This window comes from Littorina saxatilis, linkage group LG2, assembly GCF_037325665.1.
Source record: "Littorina saxatilis isolate snail1 linkage group LG2, US_GU_Lsax_2.0, whole genome shotgun sequence".
NCBI classification, from domain to species: Eukaryota; Metazoa; Mollusca; class Gastropoda; order Littorinimorpha; family Littorinidae; genus Littorina; species Littorina saxatilis.
This window is the reverse complement of record NC_090246.1, coordinates 1,665,362-1,686,730: the sequence shown is the minus strand read 5'-3', so window position 1 is coordinate 1,686,730 and position 21,369 is coordinate 1,665,362. Positions and strand designations below refer to the sequence as shown.

Sequence of the window (21,369 nt, the reverse complement as noted above, 5' to 3'; positions counted from 1 at the left end):
TTACTGTCCAACATGGTGTTCCTGGTCACATGCTGAACACAAATGTCTCAAGACTCACCTGGTGGATGATACCGCTGCCAGGTTTCCAGAAGCCAACTCCGTACTTGGCGCTCACAGTCGCAAGGAAATCATACACCTCAGCATTGATGTCCTGAATAAATACACCATCACTTTCATATTGCACCACAGTGTTTTTGAAGTAATACTAACTAACTAAGGGGTGTAGGTTCGTAAGTGCTTTCAGAAACAATTTTTCTTCAACCAGAAAGAGCCAGAGGTATTCACTCTAACTTGACAAGGACATGCTAACCATGATTTTTATTTCAAAGGGTCTAAGGCTGTTCTAAAATTTCTGTGTCTATCATTGACTACTGCACTGAGTTTATACAAGTGTGACTGTGAGTGTGGATGGGGGTTGTGTTTGTATAGTGGTGGGGGGATGGGGGTTGTGTTTGTATAGTGGTGGGGGGATGGGGGTTGTGTTTGTATAGTGGTGGGGGGATGGGGGTTGTGTTTGTATAGTGGTGGGGGAATGGAGTTGTTTCACTGTACCTTTGCTCGCTTCAGATCTTGCTCTCCACTGATCTGAGCCTCGATGAGATGGTCGCAGTGCACGGTGGATGGAACGGCCACGCGGGCCAGGCCGCTGGAGATGAACTGTAGCAGGGCCATCTGACAAAACAAAAACCATTCAAAACTATTACTTGAAGCTAAATATAAGGGTTCACAAAAAAGTGAGGCCAGGTCCCATCTTTATAGTCATATTCTTCCAAACTAGGATTTTACCAAAATTTATTTTAGTTTGTTCTTTTCAAAAGAGAAAAAGTAAATTTACCTGAGCAGTAGCATCTTGCATGGCAACTCGGTCAGGTCGCAGTTTCAGGTAACTGTTGCCCCTCTCAATCACCTGCACAAGAACAATTTTCTTTAGAAACATTTGTTGGTAGAAAAAGTGTTACAGTCTAACCAGACATTGCCACCACCTTTCAAACTTTCAAAAACGCCCACTTTCCCACAACGACCACCTATTGGTTCCCGGACAACCTTTTTTCTATGTAATTCAACTTTGCATAACGACATTTATAATGACCACTTTTGGAAGGTCCCTTGGTGGAAGGGGGGGGTCATTATTGACAGGTTCAACTGTGGTTACAGTGAAAGTAGCTTCTGTCATAGAAGCAGAAGGAGGGGAAAATAATTATTTGAAGTAACTTCTGTTACACAGAAATGTCGTTTGGCATGTGCAGATGGTGACACACTGAAACTTTTTTAAAATTACCCAAACCTTTGCAGACATTTCGGCCGATTTTTGTTTGTTTGTTTAACGCCCAGCCGACCACGAAGGGCCATATCAGGGCGGTGCTGCTTTGACATATAACGTGCGCCACACACAAGACAGAAGTCGCAGCACAGGCTTCATGTCTCACCCAGTCACATTATTCTGACACCGGACCAACCAGTCCTAGCACTAACCCCATAATGCCAGACGCCAGGCGGAGCAGCCACTAGATTGCCAATTTTAAAGTCTTAGGTATGACCCGGCCGCGGTTCGAACCCACGACCTCCCGATCACGGGGCGGACGCCTTACCACCAGGCCAACCGTGCCGGTTACATTTCGGCCGAGTTGCGAAACTTTTTCACAATGGGGGAAAGCTGACATGGACTTGCTGAAACTTTCACGCCTTTTAAGAACAATTTGCTGAGAAAAAAACCCAGCAACATCCCTCGTCTCAAAACAAGCTAATCATGCAGAGAGGCAAGACAATTAAGTCTGTGAAGAGCGGAGTCAGAAATTAGGTAGACCTAATTACTGAGTCAGTGAGTGGCCTACCTCATTCTTGGGATCATCCAGATGGCTGTACAAAACTTTCTCTGACAGGGTGAGAGGGCGGCCAAGCCTGAAAACAGAAGCCATCGTAATTTCAATTCTTTCTTTATTTGGTGTTTAACGTCGTTTTCAACCACGAAGGTTATATCGCGACGGGTAATTTCAATTAGAAAGGAATAAAACTTGGAATTGAAAAAAGAAAAACCATTTTTAAGTAATAGCAATCAAAGACGCGAAGAGCGCCAAAGCGACGACGTGAAGCGCTTTGCCTCACTAGGGGCGTCCTTTTTTTCTCTCCAAAGAACCCAAATGGTGCAATTTGGTGTCATCTGAGCTCCAAGTTTGCCATTAAATTTATTTTTTTCGGCTGACACTTTTGCTTTTTCGGCGAAACAAAAAACAAATTCGGCGGAAAATTCACATGCCTGAATTGGATGACGTAACTTGAAGTCTAACTCTAAGGAAACAAAAAAACTCACATAAACTGATAAGGTGCATTTTTGTTTTTGTTTGTTTTTTGTAATCGGGTCTAGCCTGCCAAAGCTGAAAGACAGCAGAAGCTCATGACAACAAATATTTCTTGTTTTCTTTTCGGAAAACTATACTGATTCCCAAAAAGTATACCTGTCACGGACGATCTTGAGAATATGTTCCTGCTTGTCGTAGTCCAGGTACTTGTCTTGCTCAAAGCGACTCAGAGCCACCTGAAGCAAAACAACATGTCCAGTTAAGTTAAATCAAAAGATGCGTTTGACTTTCTACCTTTCCAGCTTTGACTATCATATTGATAACATTAACAAAACAGGAAAACACACACACACCTTGTCAGTGTAACTTGCACTCTTACATTAAATTTATCCGTCTTTTCTTTTAAAAAAACAACATGTAAATGTAATTTCAAAGCTTAACCCCTTCACTGCCACAGTATAACAGCTTTATCCGAACGGTCTAAGGGAAAGAACTGTGTTTAGAACCCCTACAAGTACTTGGACAGTGGTTACCTCCCATTTAGTTTTCAGAAATGTCCTGAAATGTTGTTGACACAAATCCCACGTATGAGATACGGTTATGGGCGTAGGACAAACCGAAAATGACCACGTATTACATACGGGGTGGGCAGTGAAGGGGTTAATGATAATAGCACAGCATTCTGTTAATTAATGAAAAATGCTTTGAATTAAAGTTTGAACACTGCCAAGAACAACAAAAACTTACTAAATGTACTAGTAACTGCCAGGTGTGCAAGTCTCCAGTGTTTTTAAATCCAACTTAAAACATAAAGAACAAAGATCTGACAGGCATGCAGTGTTGTTGCCAGGCCTCGGTCTTCGGTCTCTGACGCATTCCTTTCTGATTTGACGCATTGGACCTAGCCTTGTCCGGTCGATGGACCAATAGTTTTTACGTTTTGGTGGTCAACTGCCGATACATATTCGTACAATGCGGACAAGGTCTGCAGTGAATGGAATAAGAGTTGCAAAGTCAGAAAACAAACCCCGATCGAAATGCTTATGTTCGCTACGAGTGAAAATGCACTCGGTGCCGAGTCCGTGTTTGTCGTCATTGACACTCGAGGCTGCGTTTACGGAAATACCCGATCCAGCCGGTGTACCTATTTACCGAAAACGGCGCAAACAGCAGAAAGTTCATCAATATAATACTACGACATTGTAATGCGAAGATCAGGCAGGATCCCTACATTCGCACACCGGGCACTGCCAAAAATGAGCGCCATACACTAATTTTCTGTGAGAATCAGATAAAGTGTTATCATTGTTCAATGGCTTTATTGTCATTTTTGCGTAAAAAGATAGATTTAACTACGGACTGTAAGTTATTTTGCAATGCATGTATCAAAGGTATGGCGGTACAATTTGGACCTATTGGTTTTTTTTAAAGCCAGGACATTTGGACCCATTGTTTTTTTTTAGGGAGGTCCAAATGACCTATTGTCTTCTTAGGCTGGCAACAACACTGGGCATGTATGATGCTTTGTTGATAATCACAAATTTTCCAATGAACACAGTAACCTGTCATAATAGATTACTTTCATACCTGGGCTGCAGCAGGAGATGTGGTGTGCATCCATTTTTCTCCGTTTGCTCGAACAAGCGTTCGAATGCTCTAAAAATAAAGCATAGGCAATCACAACCAATTTTACATGAGCCATATATTGCAAGCAAATCACACTGAAGAAACCAAGGAAGAACTAACATCAGGTTCTCTACCACAGTTATAGGCACACACAAAAAAGTGATGGTTAAATTTTAAAAGTAAGTTAGTTAGGTAACCTTTTTTCTTTTTAAATGAAAGCTCTGAGGTATAGTTTAGTAAGTCTGTTGCCAGTTTGTTCTTTTTCCAAAGTGCGTTTGTGTGTGTGTGATTTTGTCTGTACATTTTTTTTTTTTAAAGTTTACGCCTAAATGATTGTTTTATCATTTATGTATTTCATCTATGTCATGTCTACAGTTCTGCATGGTCTTTCAGATCCAGCTGAACATTAGCAAGCAATTTTGTTTGACCCATTTCATTAATACTAAAAGTAACAAAGTTCACTTACTACTCATGAAAGTTTAGATTTCTTTCTGTTTCAATGAGGAAAAAGACAGACAGAGAGAGAGAGATTTGGAATTTGATTCTCAAAAGCAACTTTAGACTCTCATTGTAGGAGAAAACAAAAACAAATACCTAACAATGCCTAAACAGTTGTATGAGTCAAGTGAACCTCACACTTCATTGCGAACTTTCACATAGGCACGGAAAGTGACAAAGATTTACTCTTAAAATTCAAAAGGGGTCGCTTCTTCCTTTAAAACGAGACGTCAAGGTAGCCTAGACTTTCAAAGAATAAGTCTGGTGAACTTGTACAGTCAGAAACAAACACTTCAGAAACTTTTCATCACTGATAGCATATTATTGGGAATGTTTAACTTTAGGCAGTTAAGCGTTGTAAATAACTAAATTCAGGGACGTTGTTTTTTTTACTGCAGAACTTACTCTTGAAGAATAAAAAGCAATTGTGGTTACCATTCAAGTGACTAAATGAACTGCACAGATCTATGCGTATCATTTACATGGGGTTTAGAAACTAGAAGGATAACATCGGCACAGCCCTCTTGACAAAGGAAGGAAGACAACTTGAGTTAGAGTAGCAATCTTAATTCTTTTGTATGTTGGTAATCTTGAACTTTAGCGTGTTAAATTCATAGCTCAGAATCCAGTTGTCTCCCTTGTTCGCTCACACGGATAATTCCTTCTTTGACCCATGTAAATGAAATGCATTCGTACAGTTCATCAGAGTTCATTCCGTAACTTCAAAGGGATCTAAAATGACTTGTTATGATTACAAGTGCAGGTTCTACAAATTTGGAGACTTAAATGCCTCTGAATTATGAGCTATGAATTTAACACGCTAAAGTTCAAGATTACCGCGTAACCTACAAATAGAGAAAACCGCGGTAGCTAATTTCCTCAATCAAATTAATTAATTATGCCGAATTTTGGAGCTCAACCTGTCAATTAATTTCACAAAAAATATTCTTTGCTTTCAATCGTTTGATAAAACTCTTGTAACAAAAGTAAGTCAATAATTCCACTGAATCCTGAGCTCTGAATTGACAACGCTAAAGTACAGCACTACCAACATGTGTAATAAATAAACAATGTGCATGCTATTCAGTTTTATTCTAAAATTTGAAGAAGGGTCTCCTTTTGTTTTGAACTTCAGTCTGCGACATGACCTTCAGCAAGGAGCAAAAGTAGGAGACATCGGCACGGAAAATCGCCAATATAAATTACGTCAAGTAGACTCCAAATCGATTTTCAAGTTACTTTTGTATGAATCATAATTTAAATACGTAGACGAAAGCCAAGGAAACGCCATAATCATGAAAAACCTTGACACACACCTTCTGAGCCGCTGCTCTCAAAACCTGCGCCATGTTGCTCTTGGAGTTGAACAGAGATCACACTGTATTCTCTGAACAGAAATGACAAAATGCTATTTTCAGTCAGAAGAGAATCTACAGATCAATATCTTCATACCAACTTCCAAAAAAAATATTGATTCAATATATTATGTGCCAATAATAGTAGTGTTTTACTTTTACCCTTTTGTTTGCTAATGTTTATGAGATTAACAAACAAATTAAGAGTTATCTTCCCTGAAACAAGCAAGGAAGAGAACTTCTGCCAGAAGGAGATTTCCGCAAATCAGCTGATTTCAATTGACAGTTTATCGTTCGATATGATGGTCAGTTCTTCTTGACATTATGCATAATCGGTAACTTGCAGTCCCTCAAATTAAACTTTCTTATATTTCTATAAAATGCGTTTCTTCAAGTTTGATTTGACTCTTGAGAGGTCGCGAATGCCAGACGGTAGAGAGTCTCTGGATAGAAAACTGAAAAGACAGAACAAATCTTACGCCTACCCTTGTAACTGCAGGAACTTCGAAAAGGAATTTTGTCTGTAAAAGTTAACGTACGTGTACATATTTTATTATTTGCATTACTGGAACACCACAGTGGGACATAGAAACCCAAAATTGAAAGTGTTGATAAAAGTAAAACTCGCAAAAAACGTTTTAGTACAATAGCCTAGGCCAGTAGGGGTATAAATAATATTGATAGGCCTAATCCTATAGTATTTTCGCGGAGTGGCTCGGGAACCGACAGTCACCAGTAGCTCTCAAAATAGACATCCCTTTTTTTCTGCTCACATTCACAGTGATATCATTCATGCATGGCACAGCGGTTAGTGCTCCAAACAATGGATCATGAGGCTAAAGGTTCGACTTCGAGCCCAGCCATCACTGCTTTTTTTTCTTCTTTTCTTATGTCTTTCAACCATCTTTTGTTTCTTTTTTACTGGTACTCTCCTTTCTTTTATTCTATTCTTCTTTATTCCAAAGCAGCTTCTCGGTGATCAAAGATTGACACAACAAAGCTCACCAGTCACTGATTACATTCTGTGTCACTGTCAGCCATCACTAACTTCGTTCACGAATGAATGTACCGAGCATCGTTAATCACTATTAAGCTAGGATTCCATTCTTACGGCTGCGGTGCGGCTCCGGCGACGGCAGCGGCGACGGCAATTTGAAAAACATTGATGAAAGAAGGGATGACCCCATTCACACGGGTGCGGTACGGCGACGGCCCGGCATGCGTGCGTTTTTTCAAGAAAGTTCCATGTAGCTTTCTGGACTGCTGTCGCCGGACGCCGTCTGGTATTTTGTGGGCGTGTCTATTTTCCCGCGTTTTTCTCAGAGCCTTTCCCGAGCACAAAGAGACGAAAATACTGCTGAAACCTTTCGCCATCGAGTTGCAGTTCTTGAACAAGATGGTGATAGGTTCCATACTGCCGTCTTTTCTCCAAAATGGCATGCACCCACCAGCGATGTCGTCTCTTTTGGCGTTTTTTCATTTGGCGGTACGCTAATAATATTAACATAAATTGTTCTTCATTATGAATGACAGTTTGCATGAGACGAGACCAATGTGGAGCCATGGCGGCATTGGCGGGAAGAGAACATATCCGGACGACGTCGCCGTTATATACGGTTCACGACGATGCGTTTTTCTCGCCAGAGCCGGATACCGTTGCCGTCGCCAGAGCCGGAGCCGCACCGCAGCTGTAAGAATGGAATCCTAGCTTTATTCCGAGGCTGCGCTTCCCAGTACTAACTTTGTAACTCCTACTCCTAAAGTCTATTTTCAGAATCTTTCATGAAGTTTGCTGATATTGTTAATTAAACTTCAAACAGCATGTAATTTGTAAATGAACATACATTAAACTCAAATGAGGAAACTATATCCTCAGAAAAATACTCTTTTTTTTCATTAAGATTTCAAGTGCAGGTCAAAATGTACTGTACACACAACTACATTTTTATCAAAACACTTTTTTAATCATTTCGTAAGGCAAAACAAAAAAAGTTGTATGTTTCTGGTCACACGACCCTACCTAGTTTTTACCCGCCGACCCTAGACTTTTTTTTAGTGCATTTGTAAAAAAAAAAAAAGCGTCAACACAAAAGTAACAGATGGCAGACGACACAAGGGGGATAACCCCGCATCCTTTTTGTCTCATTGCTTTGTATAGTAAGTCCAGTCTCTTTGCGTCACTGTATAGTTGTTTTCTACCCTGACCAAAAAACAAAAAAACAAAAAATCCCTACCTACCTACCCTATTTTTTGTAGCCATGTTACCAGAAACATACAACTTTTTTTGTTTGGCCTTAGAAAGAACAAAATTTAGAAGTCTGTACATAAAACAGTACTCACTGCAAGTGGTGGAGTGATGCTCTGCCTGTCTTATTCAGAGAAATTGTAAATATTTATATTGTCATGGAAAATGAAACAATAGAAAGTTTTATTGCAGCAGTGCTTTTACGTACATCATAACCTGTCTTTCACAAATGAAATAACTGACTTGTTATTACATCATCTTTTCAAGACAAGAAAGGATATTGCAACATGGCTTCCTGATAACAAACCTTATGCAGGACCATGCCTAGAATAAAAAATGTGTTCAAAAGGATCCGGGTTATAGACTTTATCATCTTTGAATTTAGGTCAGGTCAAGAGCCTTTATCAGTTATGCTTTTAGTTTTAGGTCATGCATAATGCGCTTGCAGTACATACAGGATTATTGCATGTGTTGTTTTCATGAACTAGCAGAAGGGGTCTATAATTCCACCTAAAGTGGGTGCATTTCCTGTTGGTGCATTTCCTGTAGGTGTGTTTCCTGTTGGTGTTTTTCCTGTAGGTGCATTTCTTGTAGGTGCATTTCCTGTTGGTGCATTTCCTGTAGGTGTGTTTCCTGAAGGTGTTTCTCCTGTATGTACAAGGAATGCTCCCTGGTGCATTTCCTGGTGGTTTCTCTGATCTTGTTTGAGGTCATGTGACATAAATAATGTTTTACCAAAAGTTTGCTGATCTAGAAATGTTCTGACACAAACCTGTAATCCATTTACATGGTGCAAAAAGAAAAGAAAAAGGCAATTTTACTTGATTTACACTAAATGAACCCTACCAGCAGCAGCAGTTTACGGCAGTCTTATGTAGGACACAAGATTGAGTGAAATCAGGGCTGAGGTGCACGACAAAGTTGCCACCCAAACGGGAGCCACCCGCAGTGTTGGATTGGTTGAAACTGAGGTGCACGACAAAGTTACCACCCAAACGGGAGCCACCCGCAGTGTTGGATTGGTTGAAACTGAGGTGCACGACAAAGTTGCCACCCAAACGGGAGCCACCCGCAGTGTTGGATTGGTTGAAACTGAGGTGCACAACAAAGTTACCACCCAAACGGGAGCCACCCGCAGTGTTGGATTGGTTGAAACTGAGGTGCACGACAAAGTTGCCACTCAAACGGGAGCCACCCGCAGTGTTGGATTGGTTGAAACTGAGGTGCACGACAAAGTTGCCACCCAAACGGGAGCCCCCCGCAGTGTGGGATTGGTTGAAACTGAGGTGCACGACAAAGTAACCACCCAAACGGGAGCCCCCCGCAGTGTTGGATTGGTTGAAACTGAGGTACACGACAAAGTAACCACCCACACGGCAGCCCCCCGCAGTGTGGGATTGGTTGAAACTGAGGTGCACGACAAAGTTACCACCCAAACAGGAGCCCCCCGCAGTGTTGGATTGGTTGAAACTGAGGTACACGACAAAGTAACCACCCAAACAGGAGCCCCCCGCAGTGTTGGATTGGTTGAAATTGAGGTGCACGACAAAGTAACCACCCAAACAGGAGTCCCCCGCCGTGTTGGATTGGTTGAAACTGAGGTGCACGACAAAGTTGCCACCCAAACGGGAGCCACCCGCAGTGTTGGATTGGTTGAAACTGAGGTGCTCGACAAAGTTGCCACCCAAACGGGAGTCACCCGCAGTGTTGGATTGGTTGAAACTGGGATGTGGTGTGATTTCAACTTTCGGTTCCTGCACCTCCGCCCGGTTTTCCTACTCTAACTGCACCCGGGGGGGCATTCCTGAATACAGGGGAAAAAATACCCTACGGGAAATACACCCTCTTTGGGGCGAATTCAACCCCTTCTGCACTACATGTAGCAGTAAACATGAGAGGGAAAACAGTGAAGGCTTTTCTCATATCTCCCTTATTGCTCTCACCTTGAGTCTCTACTATGTTTGAGGAGGGATTACTTTATCTAGTGGTGAACATTATTATTACTTATTTTAGCAGTTTCTTACTTTTATTGTCATCTTGGGCTTTTCCTTTTTTTTGTTCTTCAAAATTTCTTTACTATCTCTTTATCTTTTTAATTGTGAATGACAAGTTCTTGGAATAGAAAAGCAATAGTAATTACCAATGATTATTGTTTTCTTTTACAGATTGATATAAATTAAAGACATAACATTAACAAGGATGTCAAGAAATGAACTGAATGACTGAATCGCTGAAGGAAGTAAACAAAATTATGGAATCTACAGACGTGAATGTCAACCACAAGTAGGTTACATACAGTGTGTGTGTGTGTGTGTGTGTGTGTATGTAACAAGCATGTATGCAATTGGCACAAATGACATCACAGTGAGTTTCCCTTTTTGAATAATATATATCATTGGAGAAGAATACATACATTTACAACAGTTACAACTTGCTTCTATTTTTGAAAGGGGGGGGGGGGGGCTCAACACTATTGTTTAAGTAATTGAATGTAACTTGCATTTTGCAGGCTTTTTCGCCTTGGCTTGAAATGTGTACATGTACTATCAAAATTAGAAATTGAAAAATATCTTTACTGGAATTACTTTACATTAGTCGTGTGTGTGTGTGTTTGAAGGGGGGGGGGGGAGGGGGTGGTGGTATTGGGAAAGGGGTTGTAGTGCTGGTAAAACATTGGCAGTATATATTTTGTCAACATATGTAAGTTAGTAATTTGTATTTTGCAGGCTTGTTCACCTTGACTTGAAAGGTGCACCACCAAAACTTGAATATCTTGAAAAGGTAAATGATACTTGATAGAGGCCAGAAAGGGTTTTTTAAATGTATTGTGTATTGCCGAGATACTTTTGTTTGCCCATATACTTTGTATTTCAACTCAAATGAAGTCTTTTTTTTCAATGGCAACAACAAATTGTTTTTTGTTTTTTTACTGTAACATAGAATAACAGACGCTCGTTTGGTCAGTGTGAGGTCTTATTTGTTAGTTGCTGTGAGTTAGAGCATGCATGCTTCTTCTTCTTTTCTCTCTCTCTCTCTCTCTCTCTCTCTCTCTCTCTCTCTCTCTCTCTCTCTCTCTCTCTCTCTCTCTCTCTCTCTCTCTCTCTCTCTCTCTCTCTCTCTCTCTCTTTGTGTTGTTTTACTTCTGTTGTCCTCTTTCATTCTTTCTTTCATTTTCTGTCTTCTCTCTAAACCTAGTCCTAGCCATTATCTTCACCTTCATCAGCTTCTGACTATCATTGACTATATGGCTTTTTATCTGTAATTGTAAACACTAGTAGGTGTCACTGTCACTGTCACAGTGTCAGCTAGGCATCATTTTGGTAGGACGAAAGATCCTGTTCTTGGCAGTTATTCACTTTTATACCTGTTCTTGGCAGTTATTCACTTTTACCTTTAATCCCCAGATTTTTCCATTGCTGAGAAAATGGGGCACCACAGGTTTGCTGGTGGAGTACGAAGACTCCTTCCCCTACAGCGAGGCACTGACTGTACTTCGTGCCCGGGATTCATACAGGTAACATTTGCACCCAATGTGCATCGATCACTGATTCATTCTGGATGAAGAATATGAAGGGAAAACAAATTTGAAGTGAAAAAGTTGCTGAATTCCAACACCGTGTCAGTGTGGGGGTTTCTTTTAGCCATTTAGATTTGTAGGAATTCGTTCATAACCTGAACTGAGTAGTGTTCTTTTCATGGTATGCAGCATGCAGATTACTCTCTTGCATCAGTAAGACATCTAGAAGTAAAATGTGCCCTGTATCCTTATAACAAAGGAAATCAAAGGAAGAGAGAAATAGGGTAATCTATTCTCTACCTTACATTTTTTTCTCCTCGTTTTTCAGAGTCCACCTTACATCACAGAGATGGAAATGACGTATCTGTTAATTGCTTATCAATATTCTACATCACGAGGATCAGAGAGAAATTTCTTTTTGAACGCACATGATTTTGACAATTGTGTGTGCTTTATTTCAGCGTTGAAGACATTTTGACAATTGTGTGTGCTTTATTTCAGCGTTGAAGACATTTTGACAATTGTGTGTGCTTTATTTCAGCATTGAAGACATTTTGACAATTGTGTGTGCTTTATTTCAGCATGGAAGACATGTTGACAATTGTGTGTGCTTTATTTCAGCATTAAAGACAGTCATGTTGACAATTGTGTGTGCTTTATTTTGGCATGGAAGACATTTTGACAATTGTGTGTGCTTTATTTCAGCATTGAAGACATGTTGACAATTGTGTGTGCTTTATTTCGGCGTGGAAGACATTAATTTTGACAGTTGTGTGTGCTTTATTTCAGCATGGAAGACATTTTGACACTACAGAGGTTGGCTGAAGAGAACGAGCTGATCGTGGTTCCCCTTGTGCAGACCTTCGGGCATATGGAGGTACTTTTCTTTACAGTGGAACCCTCTTTTAAAGCTTCTGCCCATATTTACAGCCCCCCCCCCTCCACACGTCCCTTTTAAGACCTTGTTTCTTTGGACTTTTTGTTCATAGTTTATTAACTGTCTGTACATTTATCCCCATTTTTGAGACCCCGGGCTCCCTTTTAAGACCAGATTTTGTCAGAATTTTGAGTGGTCTTACAATGGGGGTTCCACTGTATGAACTTCTTAACCGTTATTCAATTACTTGAACTCTTGCTATGCTTTGTAATGAGTCAAACTCTCTTAGATAATTGATAGTGTTTTTCCAGACAATGCCCATTCAAAGTGATCAAAGTTCTTCTTGAATTCATGAATACTTGACAGTTTTGTAAAATTTACAAAACAGAATTAGAATTGTTGCTCCGTTTTTTTGCCTGACAAATCAAACCACCATTTTGTCAGTGAACAAACATCTTTCATGCTGGTTTCGAGTGAGAATATTAAAAGCATAGCAGAAAGCCTTGAAGCACTTGATACAAACTGACATGTGTATTGCTTTTTCATTGCAGTTTGTGCTGAAACACTCCAAGTTCCAGCGTGTGAGAGAAGTGGTCAACTTCCCCATGGCGCTCTGTCCCTCCAACCCAGGTTTAATGTTTTCTTCTTCGTTTTTAATTTATGCCTTGTTGTTCTTCTTCTTATTCTCCTTCATTCAGAGTATTTAACATGATTAAATTCTGGCCAATTTACGCATTTTATGCCCAACCTCACACAGCTTAATTCTGCACAATTTTGTATAAATCAAATAAGATCGCATGGATATGCACAGAAATACAAAAAAAGGATGCTGTTGTTGTGGGTAATAACTCCTCTACTGTACTGTATTGGAGAGATTAGGTTCAAAACCAGTCTTTACCATCCATGAACTTGTAAGAGCAATTGTAAAATGAAACTTTCACATTTCTGTATGTAAATAAAATAAACATGTAGTGGATCGTACAAGCTGTTCTTTCTGTTTAACTGAATTCAGTATAATGCATTTAGAGTGTCAAGTGTCCCCACTCTTTGCAGTTCTGCTTTAAAAGCCTTCAAATGCCACATATGGCTGATGGCTTTCTTCACATGTATGTGTACCTTTCTACTGCTGATATGAGAAAGTAACTGAAAGTGAAACTAACTGCGTTCTCCAAATTCTTTGTCAGCTCCTTGGGAGACATGCAGAAGAAGTGAAATAATTTTTCGTGACACCATTATTGGCATTATGACATTTGCTCAATTTTATTTTTTGCTTTTGGCGTCAGAGATTTCACTTTGGAAGAGAGGGTCAAGAAAAGATGTCTTGGTTTATTCAATCCTTTTTCTTTTTTTATAAATACCAGTGTATGTGTGACTGGTGTAATTGTGTGTATAGCAATTTAATTTCCTTTGTTGGATCAATAAAATGTTATGAGTTATGAGTTATTGTGTGTGTGTGTGTGTCAGATTCCCTGCAGTTAGTGTGCACCATGGTGGACCAGGTGATGGCCGCTCACTCCAACCTGCAGTGGTTCCACGTCGGCTGTGACGAGGTCAGTCAAGCCACAATCTAGAAACGTACAGTCTAACCTGTCTTTAACAACCACACAAGGAACCGACAAAAGTAATCGTTTGATCGCTAAGCAGACCTGTACGATTTTTCCGTATTTTGTACGCTTGATTGTCTAAGATACGATCATTACGGTCTGTGGAAAAAATTACAATCAAAAAATTCCCACACTACTTATCTTCACAAGTACATTCCAAAGCTGATCTGGTATTTTGGATGTTTGAATGCTGTGTGGAATACACTCATTTTTCTGAAAATTTTCTTATTGTCTTTTGAGAATGCTCCAAGTGCAAAGGAAAAGTGAATTCCATAGAAGAAAATCTCATCAGGATCCTTTGGAGTGGTCGCTGTGAGCAGGTGGTCGTTTTGGAGATGTGGTCGCTAGGGCAGGTTTCACTGTATTACTATTAACATGTAGAAGAGATTCTGTAAAAAAAAGGTTCATTGACATTTTGAATGCTTACACGGGGAATACACAATGGAATATTTTGAAATATGACTATGCTTTCAGGTGTGAATTTTAATTCTTTGTTTATTTTGAGTCTTCTTTTAACATCTTGGGCTTCTTTGTTTTAATATTTTGTTTGTTAGACAGCTTTGTTGTTGTTGTTGTTGTTGTTGTTGTTGTTGTTCCAACTGACCACAGCAAGCACCCAGGGTATTGATTTTTGGCATGTGACCAGGGATGGTGTTTAGTTCTGGCCTGATCTGAGATGGAGAGCCAAACAGTTTCCATGGGAAGGACAGTGTCTTTTACATTGCCCATGTTGATTTAGGTGTACCACCTAGGGATCTGTGATGAGTGCAGACGTCGTCAGTTGGAGGACGGCCTGTCACCGGAACAGATTTTCCTCCAGCACGTGAAGAATGTGGCTCAGCATGTGAGAGACAACTACCCGTCGGTCACGCCCATCGTGTGGGATGACATGTTTCGCTGCACAGATCTTGATGTGCTCAAAGGTAGGGATACTTGTTTACTTTTGGTAGGTATGCACACGTTACGTCTTGTTAGATAGTACAGTGGAGCCCCCCTTTTAACACTTCTCAAAATCCGTCAAAATCTGCTCTTAAAATTGAGGGAGTCTCAGCGGGGGGAAATTTACAGAGGTTTTGAACAGAAAGCTTGAGCAAACAGGCTCTTAAAATTGAGGGAGTCTAACAGCGGGGGGAAATTTACAGAGGTTTTGAACAGAAAGCTTGAGCAAACAGGCTCTTAAAAGGGAGGGAGTCTAACAGCGGGGGGAAATTTACAGAGGTTTTGAACAGAAAGCTTGAGCAAACAGGCTCTTAAAATTGAGGGAGTCTAACAGCGGGGGGAAATTTACAGAGGTTTTGAACAGAAAGCTTGAGCAAACAGGCTCTTAAAATTGAGGGAGTCTCAGCGGGGGGAAATTTACAGAGGTTTTGAACAGAAAGCTTGAGCAAACAGGCTCCTAAAATTGAGGGAGTCTCAGCGGGGGGAAATTTACAGAGGTTTTGAACAGAAAGCTTGAGCAAACAGGCTCCTAAAATTGAGGGAGTCTCAGCGGGGGGAAATTTACAGAGGTTTTGAACAGAAAGCTTGAGCAAACAGGCTCCTAAAATTGAGGGAGTCTCAGCGGGGGGAAATTTACAGAGGTTTTGAACAGAAAGCTTGAGCAAACAGGCTCTTAAAATTGAGGGAGTCTAACAGCGGGGGGAAATTTACAGAGGTTTTGAACAGAAAGCTTGAGCAAACAGGCTCTTAAAATTGAGGGAGTCTAACAGCGGGGGGAAATTTACAGAGGTTTTGAACAGAAAGCTTGAGCAAACAGGCTCTTAAAATTGAGGGAGTCTAACAGCGGGGGGGAAATTTACAGAGGTTTTGAACAGAAAGCTTGAGCAAACAGGCTCTTAAAATTGAGGGAGTCTAACAGCGGGGGGAAATTTACAGAGGTTTTGAACAGAAAGCTTGAGCAAACAGGCTCTTAAAATTGAGGGAGTCTTAATTTGGGGGGTCTTACAAGGAGGGGGGGGGGGGGGATCCGCTACAGTAGTCTTTTCACGATGCAATGTGGTATAGGCAACAGATTTTGACTTGATTATCATATGGTATGATTATCTTTTCTGTAGTAGCGGTGTATGTGACTCAGCCTGAAGATGAATTTCAGCATAATTATGATGAGCGTTCTGGCAGTCACTATGCCAGAAGAAACTAGGTCTAGGGGGAAAGTAAGAATCATCCTATGGGTGCTGGTATCTCATAAAAGTTGTCGGGCAGAATGTCTATATCCCATATGCGCCCATGATATAGGTCATGAGGTAAACAGATGTCAGTGCTCTGAAAAGAAACCCACTTTGGCTGTGTGCCAGTGTGGAGGGGAGTCGGGAAAGAAGAAAACATTTTCTTTTTGAAGGTTTATTGTTCGGGTAAATGTTGCTGGACACATTTTATTTACTGTTAGGGTGTTGAAGGCTGCAGGCTATGCGAACATTACTGTAAAGATGAGAAACAATTGTTGCATGTGAATCGCAGACAGCGGTCTGGGTGGCCTTGTTGAACCGATGGTGTGGCACTATCTGACAAGCTTTCAGCTTCCTGCCGGTGAGTGACTATTTTTGCACAGATCTGTCACTTTCATGCTAATACAATCTGACAGAGATACATGTAGCTTGGTGTTATTCATCTTATGACACAGAAAAGAAAAATCAAACAATCTTCAACTGGTCCATTACTGCCTGTGTGTGAAAGCAGCTTAAAAGCAAAACTGCTAAATTCACATTCTTTTTTTGTGCTTTTCTTTTAGATCAGATCTTATCTAAGGCTTTTGGAGTAAAAGAAAAGAATGATCCTGTTAAAGATTACATTGAGTCCACTGTAAGTAACCTGAGAGGCTAACTGTTCTATGCACACCGTATTTTCAGAGGTTTCACAAAACATCTTCAATTAGTTTCAAAATGACAAGAATATTGTACGTCAGATTTCTGGGAGAAGCTGTCAGCGGTGTTCCCCACTATCTGGGTGGCGAGCGCTTTCAAGGGCGCGACAGGGTCAAGGGCGTGTGTCAGCAGCGTGGCGTATCACCTGGAGAATCACAACACCTGGCTCTCCACGCTGCGAGCAGAGCAGCACCGCTTCACCACCATACGAGGCTTTGCCCTCACCGGCTGGCAACGGTGAGTGCACTGGAACCCCATTTTAAGACCTCCAAGAATGTGAGAAAATCAGGTCTGAAAAAGGACGGAGTCTTAAAATGGGGGTACATTTATAGAGGTAATGAAGAGGAAGTCTGAGAAAGGAGGGTAAGGTCAAAAAGAAAAATATGTCTGTTTCCGGTAACATTGCCGGAAAAAATAGTGTCGGTCGGTCGGGGTTTTTTTTTTTATTTTTTTTTTCACCTTTTTCTTACGCTTTGTTACCGTCTTTTTACGTTTTGGTTTTTGGTTTTTTTAAACGCTTACTTAGTTTACTTACAATTATTTAGCACATGTTTTTGACCTAGATATATTGAAACTAAATAAAGTATACTTGACTTCATTTAATTTTTTTTAATTTATTTTTTTGTTTTTTTGGTTTTTTTGTTTGCGAAAAGCGAAAAAAAACCTTTAGGGTCGGCGCTTAAAAATAGGGCCGGTCAGGTTACCGGAAACAGACATATTTTTCTTTTTGGCCTTATCAAAGGAGGAAGTCTTAAATTTGGGGGTGTTAAAAGTGGGTTTCAACTGCACTAAAGATAGTGAGTACAAGATTCTAAGCGAATATGCCTTGTTTGAATCAACTAACATACATACCTTGCTCTGTGTGTGTGTGTGTGTGTGTGTGTGTGTGTGTGTGTGTGTCTCAGTGTGTGTGTGTGTGTGTGTGTGGATGTGTGTGAATGTATGTCAGTGTGTGTGTGTTTGTCTCAGTGTTGTGTCTGTGTGTGTCACTCTGGGTGCTTGTGTCATGTGCTTGTGCTGATGTGTTGTATCATATGTGTGTGTGTGCGTGTGTGTCACTCTGGGTGCTTGTGTCATGTGCTTGTGCTGATGTGTTGTATCATATGTGTGTGGAGCAGGTATGATCACTATGCCGTGCTGTGTGAGCTGTTACCTCAGGCTCTGCCTTGCCTGTCTATATGTCTGCAAACTCTAGAGAAAGGTAATACTTTCTAGCTTTCTCACTTTCTTCTGTCCTTTCGGTTCAGATTTTCTCTTTCTTTTGTACTGTTATACTTTGCAGTTGCTGTGGTTAGAATACATGTATTAATTTTTGCATTTTGGAAAGTTATTTACTGCATTTAACATCCAAGGTTATTTAAAAACGTTTAGTACAATGTTTAAGCCAGAAGGCACTGCTTATGTTCTCATTCAGGCAGTGCCATGAAACTGATTCAGTTATTTTGTTTCACCACAGGGTCGTACACTGCTGATATTCACCAGAATGTGTCCAGTGATCTAGGCTTTACTTCACTGCTACCTCTCAATCCATTTACCTGGTAAGCTTCAAGACCGGCATGGTTGGCCAAGTGGTAAGGCGTCCGCCCCGTGATCGGGAGGTCGTGGGTTCGAACCCCGGCCGGGTCATACCTACGACTTTAAAATTGGCAATCTAGTGGCTGCTCCGCCTGGCGTCTGGCATTATGGGGTTAGTGCTAGGACTGGTTGGTCCGGTGTCAGAATAATGTGACTGGGTGAGACATGAAGCCTGTGCTGCGACTTCTGTCTTGTGTGTGGCGCACGTTAAATGTCAAAGCAGCACCGCCCTGATATGGCCCTTCGTGGTCGGCTGGGCGTTAAGCAAACAAACAAACAAGCAACTGGTAAGCTTCAAGCAAACAATTCAAATGCAGCCTTGCGTAAAGCTACTAACCAAGTTTACCTAGCTTGTCCGTAAAGCGAGACTTTCGTTGTTGATGTCAAGAAATGATGGTCTTTCGTACAAAGAGAAAAAGAAACACGTTACAGGTTCTTGAACAAGAATTATGAGAAATGGAAGTAGTGAACTAGATTTGTTTGTTGTGCACAAAGTACAGAACTCTAAATTATGTAACAGTGTGCCAAAGATAATGCCCAGTTAAAGTGAGAGAAAAGTGTGACCTTTTTCTATTTGATGACAGGTTTTGCAAGTGAATTAGATTTTTATCACACCTTTTAGAAAATAGTTTTGGTGTTGCTGCATATCAACAAAAGAATATTCACAGGTACAAATTCCATTCCTAGCATCCATACCTAAACCAAATATGAATTGTGCATGTTTACCTTAGCACGCCTCACTGCAATCAGGCCATTTAGTTCAAAGTCAATGTGTTCTTTGCGGCAATGATTTTTTCCCACTCCCAAATAGGACATCAAAGTTTTGGGGTAAAAGGTATCACTATCAAAAATATGGCTGATCGATTTATCGTAAATGTAGATTTTGTTTGTTAGGTTGTTGCTTTTATGTGATTGTGTTTTCTGTGCCACGTTCACATTTCTCTAAGGAGGCAATACAGTTGTCTGATGTTTACTTTATTTATTGGTATGTGTTCATACGACTAGTTTATCTGTGTTCTTAAAAGATATTTTTGTGAATGTAACGTTTTGTTTTGTCAATAATTCAACGTTCAAATAACATACCTTTCTTGTTATTTTATTCTGAATTTTGGAAGGCTGGCAGTCTATTTGCTTTTTGGATTTCATACGATGTGTGTTTTTCAGCACTGTGATCCCGAATTGCTCCTACCCAGGGGCTGCTGTGTACCAGCTGATGATTGAGTACGCCTTCCTGGAGGCTCACTGCGACAGGTTCATCTCCAGTGATGGGTAAGACAAGGATTTGCAATTATACCATGGTGCGTTTCTCATATTTGTAACTTTTTGAGAATATTGGCTTTGAACCATTCTTTTCTGATCGTGAGAGGTATTTGCAGCATGTGATATGTGAACGAGAGAAAATAGAGGATAAGAAAAGACAAGATCAAAGAGATACATGTGCCACAATCATGTCAAACATTTTGTATTTCTTATCGCAAATATGATTTAAAAAAAAGTAGTTATGTAAGCAACATCTCAGACTGAACAGGTAACCACAATTCTGTGCGTTACACAGTTTATGTCGTTTAAAGCCCCCACAAAGAAACCATTAGGGGCATGTCACAGTTCATGGTGTATGTGAAACTGTATCTCTGTGTTACTTGACACAGTTCATGTTGTTTAAAGCCCCCACAAAGAAACCATTAGGGGCATGTCACAGTTCATGGTGTATGTGAAACTGTATCTCTGTGTTACTTGACACAGTTCATGTTGTTTAAAGCCCCCACAAAGAAACCATTAGGGGCATGTCACAGTTCATGGTGTATGTGAAACTGTATCTCTGTGTTATTTGACACAGTTCATGTCGTTTAAAGCCCCCACAAAGAAACCATTAGGGGCATGTCACAGTTCATGGTGTATGTGAAACTGTATCTCTGTGTTACTTGACACAGTTCATGTTGTTTAAAGCCCCCACAATGAAACCTTAATTAGGGGCATGTCACAGTTCATGGTGTATGTGAAACTGTATCTCTGTGTTACTTGACACAGTTCATGTTGTTTAAAGCCCCCACAATGAAACCATTAGGGGCATGTCACAGTTCATGGTGTATGTGAAACTGTATCTCTGTGTTATTTGACACAGTTCATGTCGTTTAAAGCCCCCACAAAGAAACCATTAGGGGCATGTCACAGTTCATGGTGTATGTGAAACTGTATCTCTGTGTTATTTGACACAGTTCATGTCGTTTAAAGCCCCCACAATGAAACCTTAATTAGGGGCATGTCACAGTTCATGGTGTTTGTGAAGCTGTATCTCTGTGTTACTTGACACAGTTCATGTTGTTTAAAGCCCCCACAAAGAAACCATTAGGGGCATGTCACAGTTCATGGTGTATGTGAAGCTGTATCTCTGTGTTACTTGACACAGTTCATGTTGTTTAAAGCCCCCACAAAGAAACCATTAGGGGCATGTCACAGTTCATGGTGTATGTGAAGCTGTATCTCTGTGTTACTTGACACAGTTCATGTTGTTTAAAGCCCCCACAAAGAAACCATTAGGGGCATGTCACAGTTCATGGTGTATGTGAAGCTGTATCTCTGTGTTACTTGACACAGTTCATGTTGTTTAAAGCCCCCACAAAGAAACCATTAGGGGCATGTCACAGTTCATGGTGTATGTGAAGCTGTATCTCTGTGTTATTTGACACAGTTCATGTCGTTTAAAGCCCCCACAAAGAAACCATTAGGGGCATGTCACAGTTCATGGTGTATGTGAAACTGTATCTCTGTGTTATTTGACACAGTTCATGTCGTTTAAAGCCCCCACAATGAAACCTTAATTAGGGTCATGTCACAGTTCATGGTGTATGTGAAGCTGTATCTCTGTGTTACTTGACACAGTTCATGTTGTTTAAAGCCCCCACAATGAAACCAT

At 40.6% G+C, this 21,369-nt stretch overlaps 2 protein-coding genes across 3 annotated transcripts in view; one reads left to right on the top strand and one right to left on the bottom strand.

Annotated features, from left to right (window-relative positions):
• LOC138957731 (aconitate hydratase, mitochondrial-like) overlaps window positions 1–8,217 on the bottom strand; it is a 44,509-nt gene extending 36,292 nt beyond the window's left edge. Inside the window, exons 1-8 of one of the 2 annotated variants that reach the window (XM_070328790.1) lie at window positions 8,117–8,217; window positions 5,738–5,808; window positions 3,885–3,953; window positions 2,454–2,533; window positions 1,833–1,899; window positions 836–907; window positions 553–672; window positions 59–151 (exon numbers count right to left, since the gene is read on the bottom strand). In XM_070328790.1, coding sequence (XP_070184891.1) covers window positions 59–151; window positions 553–672; window positions 836–907; window positions 1,833–1,899; window positions 2,454–2,533; window positions 3,885–3,953; window positions 5,738–5,770 — 534 coding nt within the window. In that variant the 5' untranslated portion in view covers window positions 5,771–5,808; window positions 8,117–8,217. The remainder of the gene's footprint in view (window positions 1–58; window positions 152–552; window positions 673–835; window positions 908–1,832; window positions 1,900–2,453; window positions 2,534–3,884; window positions 3,954–5,737; window positions 5,809–8,116) is intronic. The other variant, XM_070328795.1, reaches the window with a different exon arrangement.
• Window positions 6,002–21,369, top strand: part of LOC138957811 (hexosaminidase D-like) — a 19,746-nt gene continuing 4,378 nt past the window's right edge. Inside the window, exons 1-13 of the mRNA XM_070328867.1 lie at window positions 6,002–6,081; window positions 10,187–10,304; window positions 10,748–10,802; window positions 11,426–11,535; window positions 12,328–12,415; window positions 12,967–13,045; window positions 13,880–13,965; window positions 14,759–14,942; window positions 16,477–16,545; window positions 16,922–17,117; window positions 17,999–18,081; window positions 18,337–18,418; window positions 19,620–19,724. Coding sequence (XP_070184968.1) covers window positions 10,240–10,304; window positions 10,748–10,802; window positions 11,426–11,535; window positions 12,328–12,415; window positions 12,967–13,045; window positions 13,880–13,965; window positions 14,759–14,942; window positions 16,477–16,545; window positions 16,922–17,117; window positions 17,999–18,081; window positions 18,337–18,418; window positions 19,620–19,724 — 1,202 coding nt within the window. The 5' untranslated portion in view covers window positions 6,002–6,081; window positions 10,187–10,239. The remainder of the gene's footprint in view (window positions 6,082–10,186; window positions 10,305–10,747; window positions 10,803–11,425; window positions 11,536–12,327; window positions 12,416–12,966; window positions 13,046–13,879; window positions 13,966–14,758; window positions 14,943–16,476; window positions 16,546–16,921; window positions 17,118–17,998; window positions 18,082–18,336; window positions 18,419–19,619; window positions 19,725–21,369) is intronic.